At 41.4% G+C, this 27818-nt stretch overlaps 1 protein-coding gene across 7 annotated transcripts in view; it reads left to right on the top strand.

Annotated features, from left to right (window-relative positions):
- The window catches only part of MID2 (midline 2), a 131366-nt gene that overhangs the window by 392 nt on the left and 103156 nt on the right, over positions 1 to 27818 (top strand). For 4 of the 7 annotated variants that reach the window (XM_084870457.1, XM_084870453.1, XM_084870455.1 and 1 more), the window contains exon 2: positions 16159 to 16874. In XM_084870457.1, coding sequence (XP_084726583.1) covers positions 16215 to 16874 — 660 coding nt within the window. In that variant the 5' untranslated portion in view covers positions 16159 to 16214. Of the gene's footprint in view, positions 1 to 151; positions 389 to 15292; positions 15364 to 16158; positions 16875 to 27818 lie in introns of those variants that run through there. The other 3 variants (XM_084870458.1, XM_084870456.1, XM_084870452.1) reach the window with 2 other exon arrangements.

The raw sequence follows: 27818 nt of genomic DNA, 5'->3' as shown, positions 1-27818 counted from the left end.
AGCCCTGTTCGCCCCCACCCCACCCCCTTTTCCGAGGGATTGCTTTTTTTTTTTTTTTTCTCTGCTGCGGCGGAAATGACAGTGTGGTGCTGCCTTGGTGTCATGGTGCTGCCCCTGGATTGAGGTGGTGAAAACTCTTAAGTTTGGCTCCGGAGACCCAGGCGCGAGAGCATCGCCACCGGCCGGCTGTCCCCGCGGGGCGCGCGGCGGGCGGCTCCCAGCGGCCGCGGGCGCGGGGCGAAGGTGCGGGCGGCGGCCTACGGGGCGGCGGTGGCGGCGGCGGCCGGGAGCTCCCGCAGGAGCCAGAACCAGCTCCCGGCGGAAGCAGGCGAGCGCCCCGCGCTCTGGGGCGCGCCGAGGAGATGGCAGGCACGCTGGAACGCTCTGGGTAAAACGCGCCCCTTCGCCACTGTCCTGGGGGGCCGAGCACCCCGCACGCGCGCCCCAGCTCTGGCCGCTCAGGTGTCGCCGGGGCCGCGCGGGCGCCGGGCTCCTGGGCCCGGCGGGGCCGGGCGACGGGGTCCGGGAAGCTGGAGGCGGCGGCAGGGGCGCCAGCCTGGCCCCGGCATCCCGTCGCGCCATTGGGGCCCGGGTGCCAGTCACTGCCGCCCTCCGGGACGGAGTTTGCACCCCGGGTGCGTGTGGGGCGCTCCGAGGCCTCCCGCGCAGCCCGGCCTGGCCCGGCGCGGCCAGGAGAGCGGCTTCTTCCCACGAGCGCCTTCCCACGCTCCGGTGGCCGGCAGCCTCCTGAGCCAGGGTGGCGCCCCTCGCCCGGCAGTCTGCCAGGGGTGGCTGTTGTGGCAGCCAGAGATGCTGTGGACACCCTGCCTGCGAAGAGGCCCAGGGAAACTTAATTTCTTTTTTCTTTTTTTCTTTTTTTTCTTTTTTTTGCCAGGAGAGCAATCCTCAAGTCTCTGGGCGACTCCTTATTTCTGGCCTAGCTGTGAGAGGAGCTCAGTGGGGGAGAGGGGAAACTCGACAGACTGTGACGGACTCTCAGAGAGTTGATGTTTTTCCATTTCTGGCTTGTAAGAATTAAGTAAATAACTGGAGTAGATTACAGAAACCTTTTTGGTGATGATAAGGATTAGGTTACTTAGCACTCTGTGTGTAGCACATTATTTCTTGGAGGGTTTTTCTCAGAGCAGTAATTTGGAATCCTGGGGTCCTTGGGTTCTTCACTATTGCTCTCACAGTCCCCAACCCACCTTCGCACTCACCTTCCTTCTACCTTATCACACATCCACCTGCCTTCCCAAATGTCTTACCAAAACCTACCCATCCCGCACACCCTTCGCTTCCTCAACCTTCCCAGCCATGCAGCCATTTGCTCTTCAACCAGTTTGTCTTTTTCAGGATTTCTGTGTGTGGGGAATGTGTTGAACGATGGTTGTGTGTCTCTGAGGAGGAACCTTTATAAAAGAACGTATTAGAGATTACATAAATAGACAAATACTGTGGGAGGGTTGATTCCTCTGATTCCCAGGTTCGGCCAAAGGGCTGCCTTTAACCCCATTCTTTTGCCTCCCAGTACTCTAATCAGTTATTTGGTCATGTTCTAATGGAAGGGACATGCTGAAGAGAGAGAGTCCCTCCCCTACTTCCCACTCTACCCCTAACCCTCACATCCTTCCAACCCTCTCTACATGCCCTGAGGGGGAAACAGTCTATATTTTTATATATTACTGTTCAATTAACTTAATACAGATATATGATGTGAATTATGTTTTTTCTGATTGTTCCTTACAACTAGATTTATGTGGTTGAACTATGGGTCTAGGGGCCCAGATGATCAGAAAATTCATCTCAAATCTGATATTGCATTGTGTCTATGGCCTTAGGACATTCTTCTGACCTTTCTTTCATAGTTGATACAGTTGTATAAAATACATAATATTGTATACTAGTTATTGTGAGCTTTCTCTTGGACTTTTGAAGATGGAAGGGTTCTATAAATCCTCAGCATTATATTTTTCAAAGGAAGTGCTTCATTTACCTTTCTATTGGTATAATAGATTGACTGGGTATAAGTAAGGAACCCTATTTCTGGAAACCTTAACTTGCCATTATTAGCGCACCCCCCACCCCCAGCCAAATCTATTACCATACTTAGGCCCTAAGTCTGTTTCCCCTCCCTCCCCCAATGCACAAACAACTGAATCAAACATACATAAAACTAGATATACAGAGTAATGGTGATTACTTTAAGTCAAGGCTTAAGTCATATCTAATGTACTCCAACCTAACAATCTGAGTCAGGCTGATCTGAAAACATAACCTCATCCCCTATTTTTTTTTTTCCTTTATGGGGGTAGTTAGTTAATTTCTACTGAAAAGTGGCATAAATAATTTTATGTATGGCTATATAAGCGTGATTAGAATCTAGTAGAGTTGAGTCAATAATATTTATTAAGTGTCTACAATGTGAAAAGACCTCTGTTGACTGGGTGGAGGCCCCAGCCTTGGCTTAGTATTTTGGCCTCCTGCTTGTTTGAGGCCTACCTTTTTACAATACTTGCAGCTCCAGGATTAGGACAGGGAGGGGCTGTGAGGGGTAGGGTAGAGGCTAGGGACATGAAGGGGCAATTGTTTCTCTGGTTTACTTTCCTGACTACTAGACTTCTCATCTTGCATGTTATGCCTTGCATGGCCACCCCCTGGGAAGTACTGCCACAAATCAGGGTAACTTGATTGCTACACAAACATATCATCTGAACAGTGCAAACTGATTTAGATGAAGTTGGTTTAGTTAATCCCTTCTCTTTAAGTGCAGGATAACCTGCTCCAACTTGCAGATTCTAAGCAGTGCCAATGGTGCCAGTGGAGTCTCATAATTGCATCTAAAAATTGCTCAGGTAGTGAGCCTATCCAGTCCCTCCTTTCTCTCCTCCCATAAAATCTGCTGACACCATGACAGTTGAGAAGGAAACTGCAGGATGAGTGCATGTTTACCATTTACCAAACCTCATTGGTTTGGTGAAGAGGTGAGAATATCTTCTATTTACTGTATTCCTTGGCACTCCGGTTCTCTCTTTTCCAACGGAGACATAGCTCCCTAAAAGAAGGTAAAGACAGGGCTGAGTCACAGAATGTGTCTCAAATGGCTCTTCTAAGAGGTACTGCTTGGCATCATGTGTGTCTGCCACTCAGTTTCTAAAATCAATATTCTATTGATTTCAAAGAGGAAGGGAGTGGGAGAGAGAGATTGAAACATCAATGATGAGAGACAATCACTGATTGGCTGCCCTCCACACTGGGGATTGAGCCCACAACCTGGGCATGTGCCCTTGACCAGAATTGAACCTGGGACCCTCCAGTCCACAGGCCCACGCTCAATCCACTGAGCCAAACCAGCTAGGGCTGTCAACCAGTCTTTATGGATTTTGGTAACTCCCTAGCTATTAGGCAATACGATTTGGGTGCTAGTGGAGGCCAGTTGTGCTGCATTTCCATTTAGCACTAAGATTTTGTCTTCTCTGCAAAGGGGAATATGAGGCAGTGTGTTTGCAAAATAACTCCTTAAGCTGAATATCTTTGACTTAGAGCCTTGCATCATCAAAATATGACATGTAACATATTGACACTGGACATATGATAGATCAGGAAAGCTAACAATTTTTCACTTTTTGATGATTAAAAGTTTGGGACCAAGGCATTATTGCACTAAGGTTTGTATTTCCAGTCTCTCAAAAAGCATTGAATTAATCACTGAGCAGGGTGGATAAGTGAATAGAAAAGTGTTTCTCAGCCATTATATTGAATAATGCTAACAAGTATCCCTATTAGCTATGAGGCTTTGGGCAAATTCCTTAACTTCTCTGGTCCTCAAATTCCTCATCTACTATAAAATGAGAAGAATAATAGTATCTACCTTTCCCCCCCAGTTTGTTGAAATTCTTTATTTTTTCCTTTTTATTGAATTTATTGAAGTGACACTAGTTAACAAAATTATACAGGTTTCAGGTGCACAATTCTATAACACATCATCTGTACTCTGTATGGCATTTTCATCACCCTAAATCAGGTCTCCATCCATCACTATTTATCCCACCTATACTCTCCTCTACCTCTTCTCACCCTCCACCCTCTGAGTCTAGACATTTACACAGAATGGCCAGATTATGATCTCTGAACGCATAATAATCTGGCCACTCAGTGTATATCCTATATAATAAAAGGCTAATATGCAAATTGTCCTCTCGACCAGGAGTTCCACCAGCAGGCAGGCCGGCCAACTGCCATGTCCCCTCCCCCTGGCCAGGCTGGCCGGACCCCACCCATGCACAAATTCATGTACTGGGCCAGATTATTGTGTGTTCAGAGATCATAATAATCTGGCCACTCATGTATATCCAGTTATCCCCCTGTGCAGGCTGCTAGTCCCCTTTTTATTTTTTCTCTTTCCCAAGAAATATATGTTTATATTTTTCTTTTTCTTTTTTTCTTTTTTTAAAATATATTTTATTGATTTTATACAGAGAAGAAGGGAGAGAGATAGAGAGTTAGAAACATCGATGAGAGAGAGTCATCGATCAGCTGCCTCTTGCACACCCCCTACTGGGGATATGCCCGCAACCAAGGTACATGCCCTTGACTGGAATCGAACCCGGGACCCTTCAGTCCCCAAGCCGACGCTCTATCCATTGAGCCAAACCAGTCCCGGCTGTTTATATTTTTCTTATATCAATATATGTTTCTTCATTTTTCTTAAAGCAAAAGTCTGTTTAATATCTTCTGTGAGCACTGGAGATCTGTGGCTATTTCTATGTTTGTTGTTTTTCATCTTCGCATTCTACATGGCCATAGGCAGACATCATTTTTTCAAAAGTCAATATCCCAGCTTCGTCATTTTCCTTAGAAATCCTATAAGCTGCTAAAACTACCATATGTTTAAAATATGGAAGGTGGAGGAGGGATTTTGAATAATGTGCCAACATCCCACCACTCCCTTCTCCATGTGTGGTTTACCTGAAGGCACACTAGTGTGTTGGTTCAACCTAAATGGGTTAGCAAAATGACCTTAGTAAGGCTTGTCCTACTTGGGATCCTATCTCTCTGCAGAGCTCTGAGTACTTGACCTTGGGCTTTGTCTCAGCCTCTTTTTCTGCAGGTCAGACTCCTATAGTTGATGAACAGAACAATGTCCCCAGTCTCTGGATCCTCCTCTTACAGAGACCAAACGATCGGATAACAAACTCATTATACAATGTAAAATTCTCCCGTAACAGAAAATACCATTATTTACAATTTGCTGGGTTAATGTTTGGGCATGGTGGATAATGCTAATGCAGGACAGTGAAATATCTGAATGTATACAGCCCAGAGATAGAAAAATGATTTATGGTCCAGAATCCTCGATTGCTTTGTCTATAGCCCTTTGTTCAGTGTTGCTAGGATTCATGTGGTTCCTAGGGGAGTAGGAGTTTCATTTGAAATAGGCTTTTGTTCTCTGTCCCTTGTTTCTGTCCTGAACTTGGGGTCCTCTCAGCCTAACATTCAATAGCATGTCCTATATACATATATTGCCAATTTTATTCTGTGGAAGTAGAGGTGCCTGTCCATTCAGGTGTGCCACTGCACATTTAAACATTTACAGATATTTCATTGGATAACAGAGATTGGGAAAACAGCCTTAGAATAGATGGAAAGCTGTACTGGTAGCAGTAGTTAAGTTAAATTTGTTCTCCATTTGTTCCTGAACCTTGCAATTGCCAGTGCTATCTGCATTAAGATAAAGGTATTATAAATTGTATTTAGGATTCCTGACAATTATGTGTTATCTTGGCAAATCTGTTTCTTGGTTACTCACATTATATCTTTTGCAGTTGTAGCAGATTTAGGACTTTTAGTTCTGCTATTATGATATTCATTTTAATGTCTTTGATGACTATACTATATAAAACAACCAATGATTGGATTTATGAGCTAATTATTATAAAGAAAATATCATTGAATCCACATACTATAAAATATTAAGTAGGCTCTAATAACCTATTAGATGGGAAGTGACTCTGGCACTCTTTGTCAGTTGGTAATCAACCTCCAGTCCTGAGCTCTCTCTGAGCATGATAAAAGCTTAAGAGAAAAGAAAATAGACTGTTCCTGCCTTAGGGAACTCAAGACTAACAGGAGAGACATATGAGTATAATGAATATCACAATCAGATTCAAAGTCCTCAAGAAAACTTGGGGTAGAGTGTGATATGTCAATTACGTGTTTGGGATGAATTTTCAAAGGAGACTTGGCTTGGAGTGGTGAACACCTAATTACAATATGCAGATTATATATTATAAAATTGTATATCTGAAACCTATAAAATTTTATTAGCCAATGTCACCCAATCCTACATAATAAAAGCCTAATATGCAAATTGATCAAATGAAGGAAAGACTGGTGGCTATGACGTGCACTGACCACCAGGGAGCAGGTGCTCAACATAGCAGCTGTCCCCAGCCTGCAGGCCCCAGGCCAGCCAAGGCCAGAGCCAGCAGGGGCCCCCTGTAGAGGGAGGCAACCAGCAGTGGTGGTGGTGAGGGGGGGGTGCGCAGGGGGGGAGGTGCGCTGGCAAGTGGGTGGCGCCAGGCCAGCCAAGGTGGGTGCCAGCAGGGGCCCCCCAATCATCCTGCCAGTTGCCCCACAGATTGGCCCTGATCGCCAGCTAGGTCTGAAGACCATATCCGCGCACAAATTTCATGCACCAGGCTTTTAGTAAATTCAATAAAAAAGAAATAAAGTAAAATAAAATAAATGGTAGGACATTTATATTTATTATAAATGGTAATAAAATTTGTTTTTCCAAATAATAAAAATTACTGTTTTCCTTAATAACGCATTTCATATCAGTAATCTGAATGTATGATGAAACTATATTTTTAAAGCAAATTATTTTATCCTCATCTGATCCTCACAAGAGCTTGTGAGATGGATAGGGCAGGTAGCTATAATTTGACAGGTGAGGAGGCTATGGCCCAAACAGTTTAAACGTCTTACCTAGAATCACTCAGCTAATTCAGCTTAGAGTCAGGACTATAACCAGGCTTTATTATGAGGATCAAATGAGATAATCGCTTTGGAACTATTTGAAAAGTATAAAACGGTACATAGATGTAAGATGATTCTTATTGTTATTTATGCTTTCTGACTACTTAGCCTCTTTTGGGGGGGGGGTTTCTATTTTCAGTCTTCATCCTTTAAAAAAAAAAAATATATATATATATATTTTTTTTTACAGAGAGGAAGGGAGAGAGAGTTAGAAACATAAATGAGAGTCATCAATCAGCTGCCTCTAGCACGCCCCCCTACTGGGGATGTGCCCGCAACCAAGATACATGCCCTTGACTGGAATAGAACCTGGGACTCTTCAGTTTGCAGGCTGACGCTCTATCCACTGAGCCAAACCGGTTTAGGCAGTCTTCATCCTTTTAGGATGAGAATTCTATGCATTGGTTGCCTTTTATGTTCCCAAATGATCTTTTTGAGTTTCAAGAGTTTTCCCCCCTGTTAGTAGTATTCTAGGATTTTGTATTCCTTTTCAGTTCCAAAAGGTGTTCTCACTCATTTATACTCCTATGTGACTCCCCTCCCATTTATTTGTCTTCTGGAACACCAATTATATCTTGAAGTACATACAACAGGCAAAACCAGCCACTCCCCTTCATCAACTTGGCTTTAGTAAAAAAAAAAAGAAAAGAAAAGAAGAAAAGAAAAGAAAAGAATGCATTTTGTTTATTTCAGTTCCTCTCATGATAATGCCCATTGTATGTCAGCCTTTCTAGTCACACTAATAAATAAGAGTTGTGTTTTGAGGGTCCAGTTTTCACTAATCCAAGGTGTCTTTTCTATGTGATACAGATAGCAAGATCTGTGTAATAAAAGGATGTCAGACCTGGAAAGCAGCTTAAAGATCATCGTGATTCTAGTCCAACTTTAATGACATTTTGCAATTAAGGAAACATTAGACTAAGCCAGTACTTATTTGCTCATTCCCCAAGACAAAGAGACAGTTTCTAGCATTTCTTTTTTTCTTTTGTTTTTTTGGTTTGTTTGTTTTTCTTGATTGATTAAGTTATTGTATATGTGTCCTTATCCTCCATTGCCCCTCCACCCCCAACTCATGCTTCAACCCCCTGGTGTCTGTGTCAATTGATTAGGCCTATATGCATGCATACAAATCCTTTGGTTGATCTCTCCCCTCCATTCTCCCGTACCTCCCCTCGAGGTTTGATGGTCTGATTGATGTTTCTCTGTCTCTGGATCTGTTTTTGTTCATCAGTTTATGTTGTTCATTATATTCCACAAATGAGTGAGATCATGTGATATTTATCTTTCTCTGACTGGCTAATTTTGCTTAGCATAATGCTCTCCAGTTCCATACATGCTGTTGCAAATGGTAAGAATTCCTTTTTTTATCGCACCGTAGTATTTCATTGTGTAGATATACTTAAGGAAGAGTTCAAAGGACATTAATGTTAATATCCTAAATAATGTTTATTTTATATCAATTTGTATATATGTTTTTTGTTAATCCTCACCTGAGAATATTTTTCCCATTGATTTTTAGAGAGTGGAAGGGAGGAGGAAAGACACACAGAGAGAAGCATCGATGTGAAAGAGAGAGATTGACTGGTTGTCTCCCACTGTGCCTGACCAGGCAACCAGGTAAATTCCTTGGACCGAATTGAACCTAAGACCCTTCAGTCTGCAGGTCTATACTCTAATCACTGAGCAAGACCAGATAGGGCTATATTAATTTGTTTTTTAAACAAATCCTACAACTCACCTCAGTCCTCATTCTAAAGCCCAGAGGTCAGGCTTGGTTTCATGGCTTTTCTCTGAAGAAGGCGAAAATCATGGCTCCTCAGGGAGGTAGTGAAAGCCCAGAGCCATGCTCTGCAGATCACAAGTTTTCTCTCTGATCAGAGTTAACTATTGATAACTGCTGGATTTCAAGGGTGATGCTGAAATCAGTCTTTTCATTTTGTAATGTAGAATATATTATTTTTATCTTAATCACCTGCTTTTAAACACCCCTTTTCTATTTCTACCTACTCACACAGCCTTATATCTTCTCATAGTTTATTCGCATCAATGTGTGTGTGTTTTTTTCAGGGTGGAGATAAAGCCACGGATAAACAATTTTATAATAGAACAAGGGCAAATACATGAATATACTTATTTAATGACTGAAATCAACTAAATGATATGGAGGGAAACAAATAAGTGTATGTGGATATGGAGATTTGTTTTTTTATCATGGCAATTGTTCTGCTCTCCCAGACATTTTATCAATGCATTTTTATGACAAACCATTGTGTTTTCTGGAAAATACTTCATGATTACCTGTCATTGCATCGCATTCTACCAGGTTTACATCCTGTCTTTATTCTTAGCAATTCTGCAGAGGTTGGTGACTGACAAATTTTTAAAGTTGCAACACTCTGCTACTGTTTCATTTTTGCCATACCATTCCCTCTTTCTTCCTAAAAATATTTTGTGATATAGGAGTAAAATATTTTTAGGAGTTTTATATTTTTTAAATTAATACAGTTGGGAAATAAGATTTCATAACATACATTGATCATTAAAGATATCCCGGATATTACAAAACCTAGACAGGGAATCACTTACCTAGAAAAACAATTGAAAGGAGAAATCAATTCAAGAGAGTTTATAATTGCACAGTTGACAGTATATTATAGTGGTTAACTGTTCACACTCTGGGGTCAGATCTGTGTTTGAAACTTTTTAAAATTGAGATATATTCACTATAATAATATTCACCATTTTAAAGTGTACAATTCATTTGCTTTTTAGTATATTCACATAGTTATGCAACCGTCATCACTATCTAATTTCTGAACATTTCGTCATCCTCAAAAGAAACCTCATACCAATCAGCAGTAATTCTTTATCTCACCAACCCCCCAGCCTTTGGCAACCACTAATCTATTTTCTGTTCCTATGGATTTGCCTATTCTGGATCTCTCATATGAATGGAATCATACAATTTGAGGCCCTTTGTGACTGGATTCTTTCAGTTAAAATAATATTCTCAAAGTTCATCCATTTTGTAGTACATATCAATACTTCATTCATTTTCCTTGCTGAATACTATTTTATTACATGATATACCACATTTTTTTATTCATTCATCACTTGATGGATATTTGGATTGTTTCCATCCTTTGGATATTATAAATAACTACAGGCCCGAGGCCCGATGCACGAAATTCATGCAAGGGGCTCGGCCCTCACAGCCGCAGTGGCTTGCCTCGGTCCTCAAGGTCCCAACTTCATCCAGAAGGTCATCTGGAAGAACTTCTGGAAGGTCGTCCCGCTGTCTGGTCTAATTAGCATATTATGCTTTTATTATTATAGATGCTGTAGTGAACATTATGTACCGGTTTTTGAGTAGGTCTTAAATTTTTCTGGATCATATGGTAACTTTACATTTAACCTGTTGAGGAACTGCCAAACTATTTGTCAAAGCAGCTGGATCATTTTACATTCTCATCAACAATGTATGAGGGTTCCATTTTCCCCACATCCTGGTTGACACTTGCTATATTTTAAAACTTATAGCTATCCTAGTAGGTGTGAAGTAGTATTATAGCCATCTTAGTGAGTATGAAGTGTATCTCAATGTGGTTTTGATTTGTATTTCCCTAATGGCTAATGATGTTTAGTATCTTTTCATATCCCTATTGATCATTTTAATATCTTCTTTTAAGAAATGTCATTCAAATCCTTGTCCATTTTAAAATTTTTTGTCTTTTTATTGTTGAGTTGTAAGAGTTATGCATATTTCTGGATACTAGGCCCACATTACATATATGATCTGCAAATACTTTTTCTCATTATATGAGTTGTCTTTTAACTTTCTTGATAGTATAATTTGTAGCACAGAATTATTTAATTTTGAAATCTGATTTATCTTGCTTTCCTTTAGTTGTTTGTGCAGTTGATGTCATCTAAGAAACTCTTGCCTAACCTAAGTTCATGAAAATTTATACCTATGTTTCCTTCCAAGAGTTTTATAGTTTCTGCAATTATATTTAGACTAGAAGCCTGGTGCACAAAATTCGTGCATGGGGATGGGGGGGGGGGGGAGGTTGGCCCTCAGCTCAGCCTGCACCATCTCTAATCAGGGACCCCTCGAGGGATGTCCAACTGCCGGTTTAGGCCCGATCCCATGGGCAGATGGACATCTCTCTCACATTCCAGTACTGCTGGCTCCCAACTGCTCGCCTGCCTGCCTGCCTGCCTGCCTGCCTAATTGTCCCTAACTGCTCTGCCTGCCAGCCTGATTACCCCCTAACCACTCCCCTGCCAGCCCGATTGCCCCTAACTGTCTTCCCCTGCAGGCCTGGTCACTTCTTCTTCTTTTTTTTAAATATATATTTTATAGATTTTTTTACAGAAAGGAAGAGAGAGGGATAGAGAGTTAGAAACATCGATGAGAGAGAATCATCGATCAGCTGCCTCTTGCACACCCCCTACTGGGGATATGCCCGCAACCAAGGTACATGCCCTTGACCGGAATTGAACCTGGGACCTTTCAGTCCACAGACTGACACTTTATCCATTTAGCCAAACCAGGTTCGGCAGGCCTGGTCACTTCTAACTGCCCTCCTCTGCTGGCCTGTCACCCCTAACTTCCCTCCCTTGCCAGCCTGGTCACCCCTAACTGCTCTCCCCTGAAGGCCTGGTCACTCCTAACTGCCCTCCCCTGCAGGCCTGGTCCCTTCCAACTGCCCTCCCCTGCTGGCCCGGTTACCCCTAACTGCCCTCCCATACTGGCCTGGTCTCCTCTAAGTACCCTCCCCTTCTGGCCTGGTTACCCCTAACTGTCTTCCCCTGCTGGCCTGGTCATCCCTAACTGCTCTTCCCTGCTGCCCTACCCTGCTGGCCTGGTCGCCCCCCAAATGCCCTCACCTGTAGGCCTGGTTCCACCCCAACTCTCCTCCCCTGTAGGCCCAGTCTCCCCCAATTGCCCTCCCCTGTAGGCCTGGCCTGATCACCCCCAAATGCCCTCCCCTGCAGGCCTGGTCCCTCCCAACTGCCCTTCCCTACAGGCCTGGTCACCCCTAATTGCTCTCCCCTGCATGTCTGATTGCCCCCAACTGCCCTCCCTTGCAGGCTTCGTCCCTCCTATCTGGCATCCACTGCTGGCCTGATTGCTCACAACTGCCCTCCCTGGTTGGCAATCTTGTGGTGGCCATATTTGACCACATGGGGGTGGCCATCTTGTGTGTTGTAGTGATGGTCAATTTGCAGAGCATCATTGACCTATACTGAGTTAACTTTTATGTATAGTGTGAGGTAGGGCTCTAACTTTATTCTTTTGCATGTGGATATCTATTTGTTCCAGTATCATTTTTTTAAAAGATTATTATTTCCCCTATTGAATGGTTTTAGAACTCTTGTCAAAAATCAACTGATCATAAATATATGCATTTATTTATGAACTCTCAATTGTATTCTGGATCTGAATCTTAGCTTTGCTACTTTTTTCAAACAAGTATGATCCTGGGCAATATGACATACACATAACATTTTTCAAACAGTTCTAGAAGATTCAGCAATCCCTGGTTACAAATCTTATTTTAATCTTATCTAAGGCAATCCTGACCCATACTATACTTTCCCAAGCTTAATTTCATGGTGAGATTCAAGTTTCACACTTGTATGGGAACAATATTTTGGATTCTAGAAAAATTCAATGAGCATTTTCTCAGTACAGAATTTATACAACACCATTCTAGGATTTAGAATACTTGTGGTATTTGTTTTATATAGTTTTCAACACATAAACATGTCTTTCAGAAATGCTCCTGTCCAATTTCATTTTGATAAGAGGCTGTACTTGATCCTCCCAGGTAGCTTCCAACACAGATTTTGAGGAATGCAGACATATAGTTCTGGAAGAGACAGTAATAGAAATGTAGTGTGAGATGGGGATAGGCCTAGAAGAAAGAGATACAATTTTGGAAGAGACTTTGAATGAGAGGCAGATTCAGAGAAACTCTGAGGGACACAGAGACAAAAATAGAAGCGGAAATATGCTGTTTAGAAACCCTCTTGTAAATAGTCAAGATAAAGTTCAGTGAAGGAGGTGAGATGATTGAAATAGAAGTGTAGGGAAAAGAGCACAGGCATGGTGACATAGTGCTCTGGGTATGTATGTTCCTGGTTAATTTACTTAACAATGCTGAGCCCCAAATTCCTAACTATCCTATACAATAAAAGCCTAATATGCTAAGTGTCTGGATGACTGGTTGGCCATTCAACCAATCAAAGTGCAATATGCTAATTATATGCTAAGGCTGCTCAACCACTTGCTGTGATGTGCACTGACCACCATGGGGCAGATAGTCAACTGCTCAACAGTTGCTATGATGGGCACTGACCACCAGGGGTAGACACTCCAACCAGTAGGTTAGCTTGCTGCTGGGGTCCAGCTGATTGGAACTGAGCAAGATGGGCCAGACATGCCCTAGAGCTCTCTTGCAGTCCATCCCCAGTTGGCCAATCTCCCAGTCTCTCCCCAGCCCAATCATTCACCAATGGGATCCCTTGGCCTAGCCTGCACCCTCTCACAATCTGGGACTACTTGGAGGGTGTTGGAGAGCTGGTTTCAGCCCAATCCTGCAGGCCAGGCCAAAGGACGCCACTAGTGCACGCATTCATGCACCAGGCCTCTAGTAATACTTATGTAGTAGTAATACGTTCCTCACAGGCTTCTTCATATAATTTTATGAAATAATGTGTGTGAAGTACTTAACACAGGACTCAGAATATAGGAGGTGCCTATAAATGCTAGGTCCCTTTCTAAGTTCAATTTTAAGGGATTCTTTATTTAACAATGATTGATACCTACTATGTATGAAGCTCCATGCTTTGAATAAAAATATGAAATAGTTGATGTCCTCAAGGAACATAGAAAGTTAGCTGGAGACACAGATAAGTAAATGGAAGAAAACAGAATATTCTGGAAGCTACTGGTGGTTGAGGTGATAAACATGGAAATGAGAGAAGTCCTGGTTTTCTAGGCTTGGATGGTGATATTCACTAGATAGAAAAGACTAGAAGAGAAAGAGGTGTGTGTGTGTGTGTGTGTGTGTGTGTGTGTGTGTGTGTGTGTGTTTCAGGGAGGGGAGAATAACAGTCTCACTTATGGATATGTTGAATTGAACAATGAAGCTATCAAAAGCAATACTCCTGCCTTGAGTGGAAGTTGGAATCTATCATCTCCAAAGTATCTTCCAATTCTAAGATTCTACAGTGTATGTACATTTTAATTGTTTTACTTTATCTATATGTGGATGCTGATATTATGTTACAGAATACTAACCAACAATTTCCAAGCAGTTGTAAATCATAAAAAAAATACCACAAGTCTTTTTTTAAAAAGTGGTTATACAAACATTTGAACTTACCAAGCCAACTGAGCATGACCATTTTACAAAAAGATTCTTCACTTTTACACCAGTGGCCTATATATTTCTGCAAAATAGTTATTTCAGTGTACTTAAAAGGTTTGATTTAGAAACGGCTTTTAGGGATACATCTATTGTACTTTTGCAGAAGGTATAATTGTACTGAGTGTTTAAGTATCCTGTGAGAAAGTTATGTATCTCTGATAGATGACCAAATCTAAACAAATGTAAATGGCAGAATCAAATTCTCATGCCCTGATAAGTGTATCCAATGATAGTTAGATGATGAACAAAAAGTTTTTTAAAAGCAAAAGGATAAATAGGATTAACACTTTTAGTCAATAAGATATTTTACATTGTTCCTTAGTTAAGACTAGCTTAGAATATTTTTGTGTGTTGATTTTAATTAATGGAAAACGTATGGCAACAAGTATCTATATGTTCAGCTCAGAAGTGTCTTTGAAAAGAAGAGATAGCCCTGACTGGTTTGTCTCCGTGGATAGAGCATTGGCCTGTGGACTGAAGAGTCCCAGGTTCAATTCCGGTCAGGGGCACATGCCTGGGTTGCGGGCTTGATCCCCAGTACAGGGCGTGCAAGAAGCAGCCAATCAACGATTCTCATCATTGATGTTTCTATCTCCCTCTCATTTCCTCTCTAAAATCAATAAAAATACTTTAAAAAAGAAAAGAAGAGATAGATTGAGTTTCTTTTTAGGTGGGTGACTTCTTTTATCTGATGCACACTAAAATGAAGATTACCAGATCTGAAAATTTCTGGCTCCATACTTTGCTAATTTATATCTAGGTCTTGATTTGCATTTTGTCATGTTTTAGGAAATATGAAAAGACACATGGGGAGGTGAGCTTCATAGCAGACTTATGCTAGCTCAGTTCAGCAGGTGTTAAAACCAACTGAAGCCACAAGGTAATTGTCTTCATTATTGATCAGCAACTATTGCTGAGTAAGTTGAAAAGTTGAAATCATTGCTCATTTAATTTGACGAAATGAAGACTTTTCTGAAGGTGAGGGAAGAAAGTGAAAGTGAAAACTATAATATTTTGGCTCTAGTACCTCAGTATACTAGAAATGGGACAAACCAGAAATTTCCATATGTGTTTGTAGGAAATAATTCAGGTCCACACTCTTAAGAACTTATTATCCTGCAATCAAGAACTACATTTTTCTGAAGCTCTTCTTTTTATGCAGGCTCTTAGAATGGAATCATTTCAAGAAGTAGTGAGTTGGTTTGAAATATGGCCTTCTTCTCCTTCCACTAGATGTGAAATAGGAGTAGCTCCTATATTTTACCTTGAAGTAAAATAGAGAACAATATTGGGAAATGGAGATTGAGAATTTTTTAGGGCCTCAGGCTTGTCGTAGTTGAGGACAAGAAATGTCAGTGGAAAATATCTGAGAGAATGATATATGCCGTGTTGTGAGCCTGCATACTAATGTTAATCAGTAAGCCAGGATTCAGAGGTAGCCACTAGGTTCTATTTATTAGTGCAGGAAAATAGACTGAGGCATTTGTCAAAAACAAGGTTTTAAGGGGGGTGGGAGGGAGAAAGGCTTTCTGATGAATTCCTGAATCGTTTTCCTATTACTTCAGCATCCCTGGGGAATCCAGTATGTAAAGTCTCCATTGGTTAGTGAGGAATTATACTACATTCACTTTTCCCTTGGAAATGCTTAATGACTCTTGTTTTGTATTCCTTGCAGGTGAAAGCCCAGCCTCTGTGGTTCTTAATGTCTCAACAGGATTATTTTCACTAAAGATGGAAACCCTGGAGTCTGAATTGACCTGCCCAATCTGCCTAGAGTTGTTTGAAGATCCCCTTCTGCTCCCTTGTGCTCATAGTCTCTGCTTCAGCTGTGCCCACCGCATCTTGGTTTCCAGCTGCAGCTCTGGTGAATCCATTGAACCCATTACTGCTTTCCAGTGCCCTACATGCAGATATGTTATCTCACTGAACCACCGGGGCCTGGACGGCCTCAAGAGGAATGTGACTCTGCAGAACATTATTGACCGCTTTCAGAAGGCTTCAGTCAGTGGGCCCAATTCCCCAAGTGAGAGCCGCCGGGAGAGGACTTATAGGCCCAGTACCACCATGTCTAGTGAGCGAATTGCTTGCCAATTCTGTGAACAGGACCCACCCAGAGATGCAGTAAAAACATGCATCACCTGTGAGGTCTCCTACTGTGATCGTTGCCTGAGGGCCACGCACCCCAACAAGAAGCCTTTCACCAGCCACCGCCTGGTGGAACCAGTGCCAGACACACATCTTCGAGGGATCACCTGCCTGGACCATGAGAATGAGAAAGTGAACATGTATTGTGTATCTGATGACCAATTGATCTGTGCCTTATGCAAACTAGTGGGGCGTCACAGAGACCATCAGGTTGCGTCCCTGAATGATCGATTTGAGAAACTCAAGGTAAGGTTTTTTTTTTTTTTGTGTGTGTGTGTGTTATGTGGGTAGCAAGTTCACTAGTAAAATGGGTCACTTTTCTTATGTGAAAAGTGAGTTAACTTTAAGTTGTCATGAGGAATAACTTACTCATCTGCAAGTTATCAATGGAACCTATTTCATCTATTGTATACATCTGCTTGTGTCTAGCCAGTTCTGGGGAGTTGACCTATAGCTCACTACACCAGTAGTGCATCCAGGGAAACATTACTCTATTTCCTCTTTCAGTGATACATTACACACTACATATCTTTGCCATGATTTTTTCCACCTCTTCTTTTAAGTATGTGAGTACTTGTGTAGGTGTGCTACAATTGACATTTGTGCTTGTTTGCATATTTATGTGTATAGCAATGGGAAGGTTCAATGTGTCTCTATGTGGGTATGGGTGGAGGTGTCTGAGTAGATCTCTGTGGGTGGGAGATTTTTGTGGAGGACAGTAGTATATGTTTGCACACTCAGTACTCTAAAGAAAAAAAGTTTGGCCCTGGCCACTACAAATTTCCATCCAACCCTTAACATAGGGCTAATTCTAAGCCTGGTAAAAACAAAACAAAAACAAAAACAAAAACAAAAAAAACAAAACAAAAACAAAAACCCAAAAACCCCCACCAAAATAAAAATAAAAATAAATAACAACATAAAAACAACAACAGACTAACAGTTCCTAAAAAAGGAACTTCAGTGTACCATGAAGTCAGAAAGAATGATAAAAACCTGAACTAAACATTTAGACTGAAGGCCATAAATATTTAATCCAGTATCAGATTTTGTGCCAGTTTTCGTTTTTGTGGTTAATGGACTGAAGCACTTGTTTGCAGTCCTGCCTTGGAAATTCTTAGTCTTTCATTTGTGTTCAGTGGATAGAATTCCAAAGTTTTTGGGCCATATAATATTTATGTGCAACTCTAAATGCCTGTTTTTAAAGCCGTACCTCCTCATATGGATGTTAAAATGTCAGAACCAGTAAATTGGTTTATTCCCATTGCCTGCCTGTATGTGATTTAACTTCTCTTAGAATTTCAAGAAAAATAAAATGTGTAAATGATTGAGATTACCACTGCTAAATAGGGCCTGAATATATAATCCAACCTTTAAGGAACATCTAGATAGGATGAAAGGGCAAGAAGTGGATGGAGAGTTTCCTCTTGCCATGCTTTGGAAAAGTCGATGTAACTTAGGTAAAATTTATGTTGTTGGTGAGGACAGCAATACTCAGAATAATATACATATTCTCTTCTGTAATTTATGGCAAGCAATATTGAAAATGCTTTGTGCCTTTTAAAAATATGTTTTTTATTTATTTTAGAGCCAGAGGAAGGGAGAGGATAGAGAGATAAAAACATTGATGAGAGAGAAACATCGATCAGCTGCCTCCTGCACACCCCCTACTGGGGATTAAGCCAGCATCCCAGGCATGTGCCCTGACAGAGAATTGAACCATAACCTCCTGGTTCATAGATCAATGCTCAACCACTGAGCAACACCAGCCAGGCCTTTTATGCCTTTTTATTGTTATTTATATCTAATATTTATAAATTTGTACATAGTTCAATGTTTATGTTTATTTCATTTAAGGTGCTATTATACTGAGTGAAATAAGCCAGTCAGAGAAAGACAAATATTACATGATTTCACTTATAAGTGGAATCTAATGAACATAATAAGCAGATGAACAAAATAGGTCCAGTGTCATGGATGCATTGAAAAGAATGACAGATCTCAGAGTCGGGGAGGAGATGGGAAGAGATTAACCAGAGAACTTATATACATAATAGAGGCCTGGTGCACGACATTCATGCACTGGGGGAGGGCGGGTCCCTCAGCCCAGCCTGCACCTTATCACGATCCAGGACCCCTCAGAGGATGTCCGCCTGCCCGCTTATGCCCACTACCCTAAGATAGCAGTTGGACATCCTTCAAGGGGTCCTTAGCATTGCTGAAATGGAGGGAGAGGCTCCCGCCACCACCGCTGCACTCACCAGGTGTGAACCCAGCTTCTGGCTGAGCAGTGTTCCCCGTGGGAGCACACTGACCGGCAGGGGGCAGCTCCTGTGTTGAGTGTCTGCCCCCTGGTGGTCAGTATGCATCATAGTGACTGGTCGTTCTGCCATTTGGTCTATTTGCATCCTAGGGTTTTATTATATAGGATATGTATAACCAATAGACACAGACAGTAGTGTAATGAAGGCCTGGGATGAGGCAGGGACTGGGAGGAGGGGGACAAAGGTAGGGGAGAAACTGGGGGACATTTATAATACTGTCAATGATAAAAAAGGACTGCAGAGAAGAATAATCTTATTAACTTCAATTTTTATAATCATAAGAAGTTAGGCTTTGATCTTGGTCTAGTCCAGGGGTCCTCAAACTTTTTAAAGTGGGGACCAGATCATGGTCCCTCAGAGAGCTGGAGGGCCGGACTATATGAACTACTAATTCCTACTGTAACACCTTGGCTGCGCTCACTGCCCAAAAAACCTGGCGGGCCGGATCAGGGCCGTAGTTTGAAGACCCCTGGTCGAAGCCCTATACTTTAAAGTGGTATAAACTCAGAGTTTGATAGGTTAAGCAATTTGGTCAAAATCACAAAATTGGAACTGGAACAAGCTTCTAGACCACCAGTCACCAACCTTTCAGACCTCATGGACCACCAGTGGTCCACGGACCACTGGTTGGTGACCACTGCTCCAAAGGTTTCCTCTAGACCAGTGTTTCCCAAAGTGTGGTACATGTACCCCCAGGGGTACGGGAAGAGTTTGGTGGGGGTACGCGTTGCACCGGAGTTTGATGGGGATATGTACTGCACCATGCTTAGCTGCACCTAATTCTACGTTCTCATAAGTACGAGGGGTACTCAGTGTTACGAAAATTATAGAAGGGGTACACATATGTCAAAAGTTTGGGAAACACTGCTCTAGACTATGAGTTAAGGATCCTTTGTAGTACAGCCTGCTGCCACTTTATTTTAGACTTAAGTTTTCCCCATGAAATGTGATTTGAAACTAAACATTATGCTTCAGCAATTACACATCTTATGGGACACACAGATAGACAATTAACAGCATCAAGGAAAGGACATATTGTATAAACTTACGGCTTCATAATGGCAAGAGATGGGGGTGGGGTTGCAGGAAGAATGGGGGATATGGAGAGGATAGAATAATCTCTGCCAAATATTTGCAGGTGTTAGAACTATAAATAAGGCATTGGCCTTGAGAAATATTCCAAACAGAAAAATCTGTATCCATATGTACAATTGAGATAACAAAAGACTGGATATAATAAGCCTGTATCTACAGAACACCAGCTTTTTGAAAACATCTAAAACATGAAAACATTGGATGATGGATTGGATATTTGGCATCATGCAGCTATGGCCCTTGTCTCCAGGGATGGATGGAATACAAAAATATTTTACCAAAATATACTTTAGTCTGTAACTAATCAGTAATTTTCAGAGAAAGAAAGTCCAGATTTTGAATCATTCCCCTTTAATTTTTAAGGAAATGTGCGGAAAAATCTGATTATAAATTAAATAGAAACTTCTTTTGCTCATTTTTGGACAGAGAGTGGAAACATATGAATCATTTCCAACCATGTGGTTATATTGTCTGGAACATCTTGGACTTGGGGAGGGAGAGGAAAGTGCTGCTTATGTCTCTGTGGGTGGGGTGGGGTCATGTTGGTTTGGTGCCAGGTGTAAAAGGATATTAGTTCTCCTCTTAAAGTAGAGAGAAAATCTGACTTTCAGTGTCACATATACTCACTCTTTTGAGTTAATTTTAATTTAGAAAAGCATTTAGGATTGTCCCCTTAATCTACTTGATTCTTCTCTGAGGAAAAAGGAAAACATTAGCTGTCAGAAGCTGTGGGGGAGATAACCTTGAGCATACTTCCCTGGCCTTAGGGAAGCACAGAAGTCCTATGGGAGAAAAGGAAGAGTCTATCTATCTATCTATCTATCTATCTATCTATCTATCTATCCTATCTAATAAAAGAGCACTATGCAAATTTACCATCACTCCTGTATACCTACAAACCACGCCCATCAGCCAGTCAGGAGAGAGTATGCAAATTAACCCAACCAAGATGGCTGCAGCCACAGAGTGAGCAGGAGGCTTGGGTTTCCCTGGCAATGGAGGAAGCTAAGCTTTCCGCACACCCTGGCTGCCCCAGGCCTCCACTCAAGGCTACAAAGTTTTAATTATAGAAGATAAATACATCCCAACAAAAATGGCGGCAGCCATGGGGCTGGAGAGAGCAGGAGGCTTGAGTTGCCCCTGGCAATGGAAGAAGCCAAGCTTTCTGCAGCCCTGGCCTGCCTTGGCCTCCGCTTAAGTCTTTAAAGTTTCAATTATAGAAGATAAATCAATCCCAACAAAAATGGCGGCAGCCACAGAGCAAGCAGGAGACTTGGCTCCACTCAAGGCTACAAAGTTTCAATTATAGAAGATAAATAAATCCCAGATCCCAAGGCCTCCACTTGGGTCACTGGGGGTGTGTGGCTGGCCTGAAAACCACCACAGGCCCCTCGCCCAGGCAGCCTCATGCCCCAAGGGAAGTCCCAACCTGATCCGGGACACCCTTCAGGGCAAACCAGCCAGCCCCCACCCATGCACCAGGCCTCTATCCCAGCGTTTTTCAACCGCTGTTCCGCGGCACACTAGTGTGCCGCGAGATGTTGCCTGGTGTGCCGTAGGTGCAGACAAGACAAGAATTTTATAATTTTTCACTATTTTGTTTACTTAATATTTCATAATAAAGTAATTATAAAATACTTTCTTTGTGTTTATTTGATTCCTATTCAAGAGAATTACTTTATATATAGTCAATATAGGCACAGAGTTAAATTTTGTAACATTTTCTAATGGTGGTGTGCCTCGTGATTTTTTTCATGAAACAAGTGTGCCTTTGCCCAAAAAAGGTTGAAAAACACTGCTCTATCCTATCTAATAAAAGAATAATATGCAAGTTGACCATCACTCCAACACACAAGATTGCTGTCCCTATGTGGTCAAAGATCCTGCCCCCATGTGGACACAAGATGGCTGCCAAAGGATGGCCAGCATGGGAAAGCAATTGGGAGGCACCAGGCCTGCAAGGGAGGGCAGTTGGGAGCGATCAGGCCTGCAGAGGAGGGAAGTTGGGGTCGACCAGGCCTGCAGGGAAAGGCAGTTGGGGGAGACCCAGACCTGCAGGGGAGAGCAGTTGGGGGGACCAGGCCTGCAGGGGAGGGCATTTGGGGGTCACCAGGCCTGCAGGGGAGGGCATTTGGGGGTCACCAGGCCTGCAGGGGAGGGCAGTTAGGGTTGACCAGGCCTGCAGGGGAGGGCAGTTAGGGGCAATCAGGTTGTCAGGGGAGTGGTTAGGGGGTGATCAGGCTGGCAGGCAAAAGTGGTTAGGGGCAATCAGGAAGACAGGCAGGCGAACAGTTGGGAGCCAGCAGTCCTGGATTGTGAGAGGGATGTCCGACTGCCTATGAGGGATGTCATATTGGAGAAGGTGCAGGCTAGGCTGAGGGACACACACCCCTGTGCATGAATTTCGTGCATCAGACCTCTAATATATAAACACACACACACACACACAAACACACACGTGTTTGAGTTTCTGGCCAGTAACTGATAGAGTATTTATTTGCACTTTTTGGTTCTGGGGCTTAATTTTTGTCATTTATAACTCTGTACAAACATCCCTGATTAGGATTATTTGTTTAATAAAGAATAAACAAACCATCATGTAATAGATGCAAGATGAGAATAACCAGAAGCTAGTTAACATGTATTCAAAATGGCTTAGAGGATTTGGGATACTTAGTATATTTTATATTCTTACTTAGTTGTCTAGGCTACTTACATGCCTTCAGAAGACTACCAGTGGTTTAAGTAAATTCTTTAATTTCAAAGAATAATTGTGTTTATGACAGTTATTACAGTAGTAAAGCCTATCAAAGTATTTATTTTCTCCGTTATCTCTTTACTTACTAATCACAATATATAAATTAGTTCATTATTTGTGCTGCTTTTCTATAAAACTGCTTCACATTTTAGAGTTTTCATTGTTACATGAGTTTCTCATCTTAGAAAAGATATTATTGTATTAGTAAATTTTGGCTTTATAAAAAGAGGTCCATTTCAGTGGCTCTCTCTATTGGTGCTCCATCTCATCTTGATATTCTAAGTCCTGTACAACTTGGTCCTCATGCTGCCCTTCTCTCTTTTTCCCCTTCCACTATCAAACATGCCACCTTCACCTACCCAGGGTAGCCTCCCAACTATCTACTAAACATACAATCCTCTTTCCCAACTGTGAACTTTCACTCTCACTCATGCCCTGATTAGCAATCCAACCCATTTTTTAGCACTCACTTGAAACCCCACAAGGCCACTCCAGCACAGAGCAACTATACCATAAATTCTTTGAGGCAAGTCACAAGGTATTTTCTTCAGTATCCTCCTTAGTGTCTAACACACATAGTCGGGGTTCAGGATTTAAGAAATCCAAATGAATTAAATATTTGTAATGGATTTGCAGCAAGTATACCAGTATCTATAGCTTGTTTTGGTTCTTATCTTATAAGATATAAATCTGTCTTGCCATTATGATTTCTTTAGCAGTCTGAAAAAATCTCCTGTGAACTACTGATAATGTTAAAAACCAGAGTTTTAGCAAAAGTATAACATGTACTTAATTTTAAGTGCCTATCCATTTTGATTGCTGGATTTTCCAACTGCCTAACCTTATTGTGACATCTGTATAAATCATATGTGATTATTATAATTCTTTTTGAAAGTGATGTCTTCACATTTCCATGCCCACAGCCTGCCAAAAATATAGCTGATGAAAACCAGGGGGAATAGAGGAATTTCCTGAAAGGAATAAACAAGCACATTTTCTTTTTCTCATTACATTTCCACAAATTCATTACTTCAAGTAATTCTTAAATTCAGTTACATTTACACATCAGGTATCTTGTTGTTAAAACCTATTATCTGGCACTAGGATTAGCTTTTGGTTATGGGAAAGTAAAACATACATACACACACACACACACACACACACACACACACACACACACGAAGAAAGACAGACAGAGAGTGATAAAGATTGCCAGACAAAGAAGAGAGATATGAGACTTGGAGGATGTTCAAAGGAAAGCGACGAGAATTAAAAGGTTGGAAAATATGATATTCTGGGATCTTACCATAGTTGATTGCTTGTCCTTCTTCCTGCTCAGTCACCCTGTCATCCACCCACCCTTCTCTCAGCCACTACCTTCTCACAGGCATTTGTCTACTCACCCACTTGACACCCACTTCTGTCTGCCAAGACAGATACCCTCTCAACATAACTACCAGTGGGCATTTGGCTGTTTTTGAGCAAGTGTTTGTTGAGTATGAATGTAAGAGAAAGAAAGAGAAATATCTTTATGAGACTGAGTTAGAGTGGGTATATTTGCATATATATGCATGTGTCACTATATACAAGCGTATGTGTTTTTGCATGGATGAGTGGCTGAGGATGACTCTGTCTGTGTCTATGTGTATCTATGAATGTGTATCACTGTGTGGAGGAAGAGATAATGTATGTGTTAATTTTCTGTAAGTATCTGTAGATAAGTTGGATATGAGAGGCCATAAGTGTAAGACAAGTTTTCTGTAGCTATCCTAGGGAAGGTTAGGACCTCAACAAAACCCTTCCTGATACTAAGGATCTCCATAATAAATGAGCAAGTTCATATATTCTCATGATAAGAAAAGTCTCCAGGTGGAGACCAGGACCGGTTATCATGGGTGAGGGATCAAAAAAAGTTGTTTCTCACTTTCATGCACTTAGGTACTGAATCACAGTAGCTAAATATAATGAGAACAAAGCATTTCAGTCCAGATTTGCACTCTCTAAGGTATGGTAGTGGACGGGTGTGTATGGGGGTGGGGGTAATATCTGTCATGAGGTGTCTCAGCTAAACAAGCCTTCAACTCACTATTGTAAAATCATTCTTGCTTGTAGATATAGCTTCTCTGTGGTCTCTTAATTGTCCAAGACTTGCTGCCATTACTTATAATATATATATATCTGTTAATCTTTTGTACGTGTATGGGGATAAAAATGCATTTTATTCCATCTCTGCTCAAACTGTGTGCTAAGACTTATTTGGACTTTTATTATTTTTCTTCTAATAATTACATTTATTCTCTGGCTCAGTTCTCATGTAGCATTAACAGGGTTCTGTGTTAAAAGATGATTTATATTATTTCTTAGGTTTGAGAACAAGTTTAGCAAGTAGATACTCCAGCTATCTGTGCTCTTCTCTTTCTGTTTTACTGTTATTTCTTTTGTCCTAAGTCTTCTCATCAACACATCTTAAAAGACCTAACAATCCTTAATCTGAGAACAGTTTACAAAATGTTTTCTCAGAAATTGTTCTTGGGTGGATGAAAATTCTGTCTGTTAATATTGGGCAAAAGAACATTTTATAGAAATATAATATATGTGAGGAAATATTAAGGAAACAAGAATTATTGAACCATCCCTAGCCGGTTTGGCTCAGTGGATAGAGCATTGGCTTGCAGACTGAAGGTTTCTGGGTTCGATTCTGGTCATGGGCACATGCCCAGGTTGGGGTTGTGGGCTTCATTCCCAGTGAGGGGCATGCAGGAGGCAGCCAATCAATGATTGTCTCTCATTGTTGATGTTTCTATCTCTCTCTCCCTCTCCCTTCCCCTCTGAAATCAATAAAAAATATTTTTAAAATAATTATTGAACCAAAAGAAGTGAAGTTTAAAGGGAAAATGTGATAATGACATTCAAGTTTATAAAGGATTAATATAATGAGTTAATATTAATTAAACCGTAGCACCAGAGATTTAGGCCAGGGTTTCATTCATTCATTTACAAAATAATAATAATAATAATAATAATAATAATAATAATGAATGCTAATTTTATTCAATGTAGTAGAAGCTTGGGACACAGAAAATAAAGCACAGTCCCTGCCCTGAGGTGCTCTAAGCTGAGTAAGTAAGGAAGATAGATATGTACATAGAAAATTCTAATTCAGTATAGTAAGTGCCTTGACAGGATTGCACAAGATACTCTGGACTCAGCAAACTCATTAGGCAACAGAGCCAAATACCAATAGTACAACGATTGAAATTTCTTTTGAGAGCCAAATTTTTTAAACTTAAACTTCTTCTAATGCCACTTCTTCAAAATAGACTCGCCAAGGCCATGGTATTTTGTGGAAAAACCACACTCAAGAGGCCAAAGAACCGCATGTGGCTTGAGAGCCGCAGTTTACCGACCACGGCTTTGGGGCAAAGAGGAAGAATCAGGGAAAGGAAGTCATTCAGCTCAAAACCAGAGAATCATCATGAATGGATTTGTTGGATAGGAGAGCAAACTGGAGAAAGACTGAGGAGAAAGAATTGATAGGACTTGGTTAATGATTATAGTGGTTATAGACAAAGGAGAGAAATAATTTAAAACATGATCTTTGAGTAGATGTCATGAATAATTGTGGTATTGGGGACAGAAATGGGGGGATTAGGAAGGAGCTAGCTAGCAGTTTGTTGAGATGACGACTTTAGATTTGAGTTTGATGTGATTGTGGGTTGACTCAACATTCACTCATTTATCAAACATTTACTAAACACCTATGTGGGAACCCTAATCAGAGTACGCCAGATGTTCAAGGCCAGTTGCATATGCATGTGTAAAAGCAAGGACACAGCAATTTTACTGTATGGACTGTGCAGGCATACCTTTCTATAACTCAAATATTGATGTCACCAGTTGGCAAGAAGCCTCTTTGGTCTAAGTTGATATAGAGATGAGTGACTGACCATCCAGTGCATGGCTGCTTTGTGGGCTGCTTTGAAGAACTACTTTGTCCAATGGCTACTTAGTAGCAATGGCTTCTTCGTCTGCAATAAAGTCTTTCTTATATGCTCATTTCATCTTCCAATATCCAGCACGACCTATTAGGGGCCAAGCACCAGAAGAAATGTAGGGGTTACAAGTATAAAGACACCTAGTCTCAACACTAGTGGAGTTCTCAGCTTAGTGTGGATCAAAAGGCAATTAAGGACACAGTTATAAGACAATGTAGCGAGTGCTACGACTGCAGAAGCACATGAGGCTGTGAGATAGCATAGAAGAGACACCAACATAGATTTTGGGTGGGCTTTTGGACCCCTTGTTGGGAGCAAGGGACACAGTAAGTGCTCTAGTTAAGATAAAATAGTTTGTTCAAATATCTGGAGGAGAGATAGCACGGGTTACTCTTAGAACTGAAAGAGTAAGTGTATTTTAGGAGTTGAAAGTCAGACCTTTATGCCAGATGAAAGATCAGGTCTAGAGAAAGAAATTTGGTGTTTTTTGCATGGAGATAGAATTATGTAGTGGTGAACTAATGAGGGCCCAAGAATGAGCCTTGCAGCAGACAAATGATCTAGAATTTTGTCATGGAGGAAGAGCAAAAGGAGGATGTGTAGGAGAGGCAGAGACTGAAGAGAAATAGTGCAAGTGGAATACAATATTGAGGCCTCCAGGAATGTAGGGTTGGCTTTGACTCACTAATCTAGGTATTATTAAAATGATGCTAGATTTCCATTTTTAGTACAGATTTTCATTTAGAAGGTACAAATAATAATTTACACTTCTAAGCTAGAGATTAACAATGTTATGAATCTAAAGAGAGGGGAAAGAATGTGGGATGTTTCATGTAGCATGTCTGATAAAGTGACTGAGGGAGTGTAGGTCTTTGCTGAATGATTTCAGAAAGTTCTGCCGGCTGGCTTGGCTCAGTGGTTGGACATGGTTCACCTATCAACCAGGAGGTCACGGTTCGATTCCTGGTCAGGGTGCATGTCTGGGTTGCAGGCTCTATCCCAGGAAGGGGGTGTGCAG

Source organism: Pipistrellus hanaki, assembly GCF_964339955.1.
Source record: "Pipistrellus hanaki genome assembly, chromosome: X".
NCBI lineage: Eukaryota > Metazoa > Chordata > Mammalia > Chiroptera > Vespertilionidae > Pipistrellus > Pipistrellus hanaki.
This window is presented reverse-complemented; position numbering and strand designations above follow the sequence as displayed.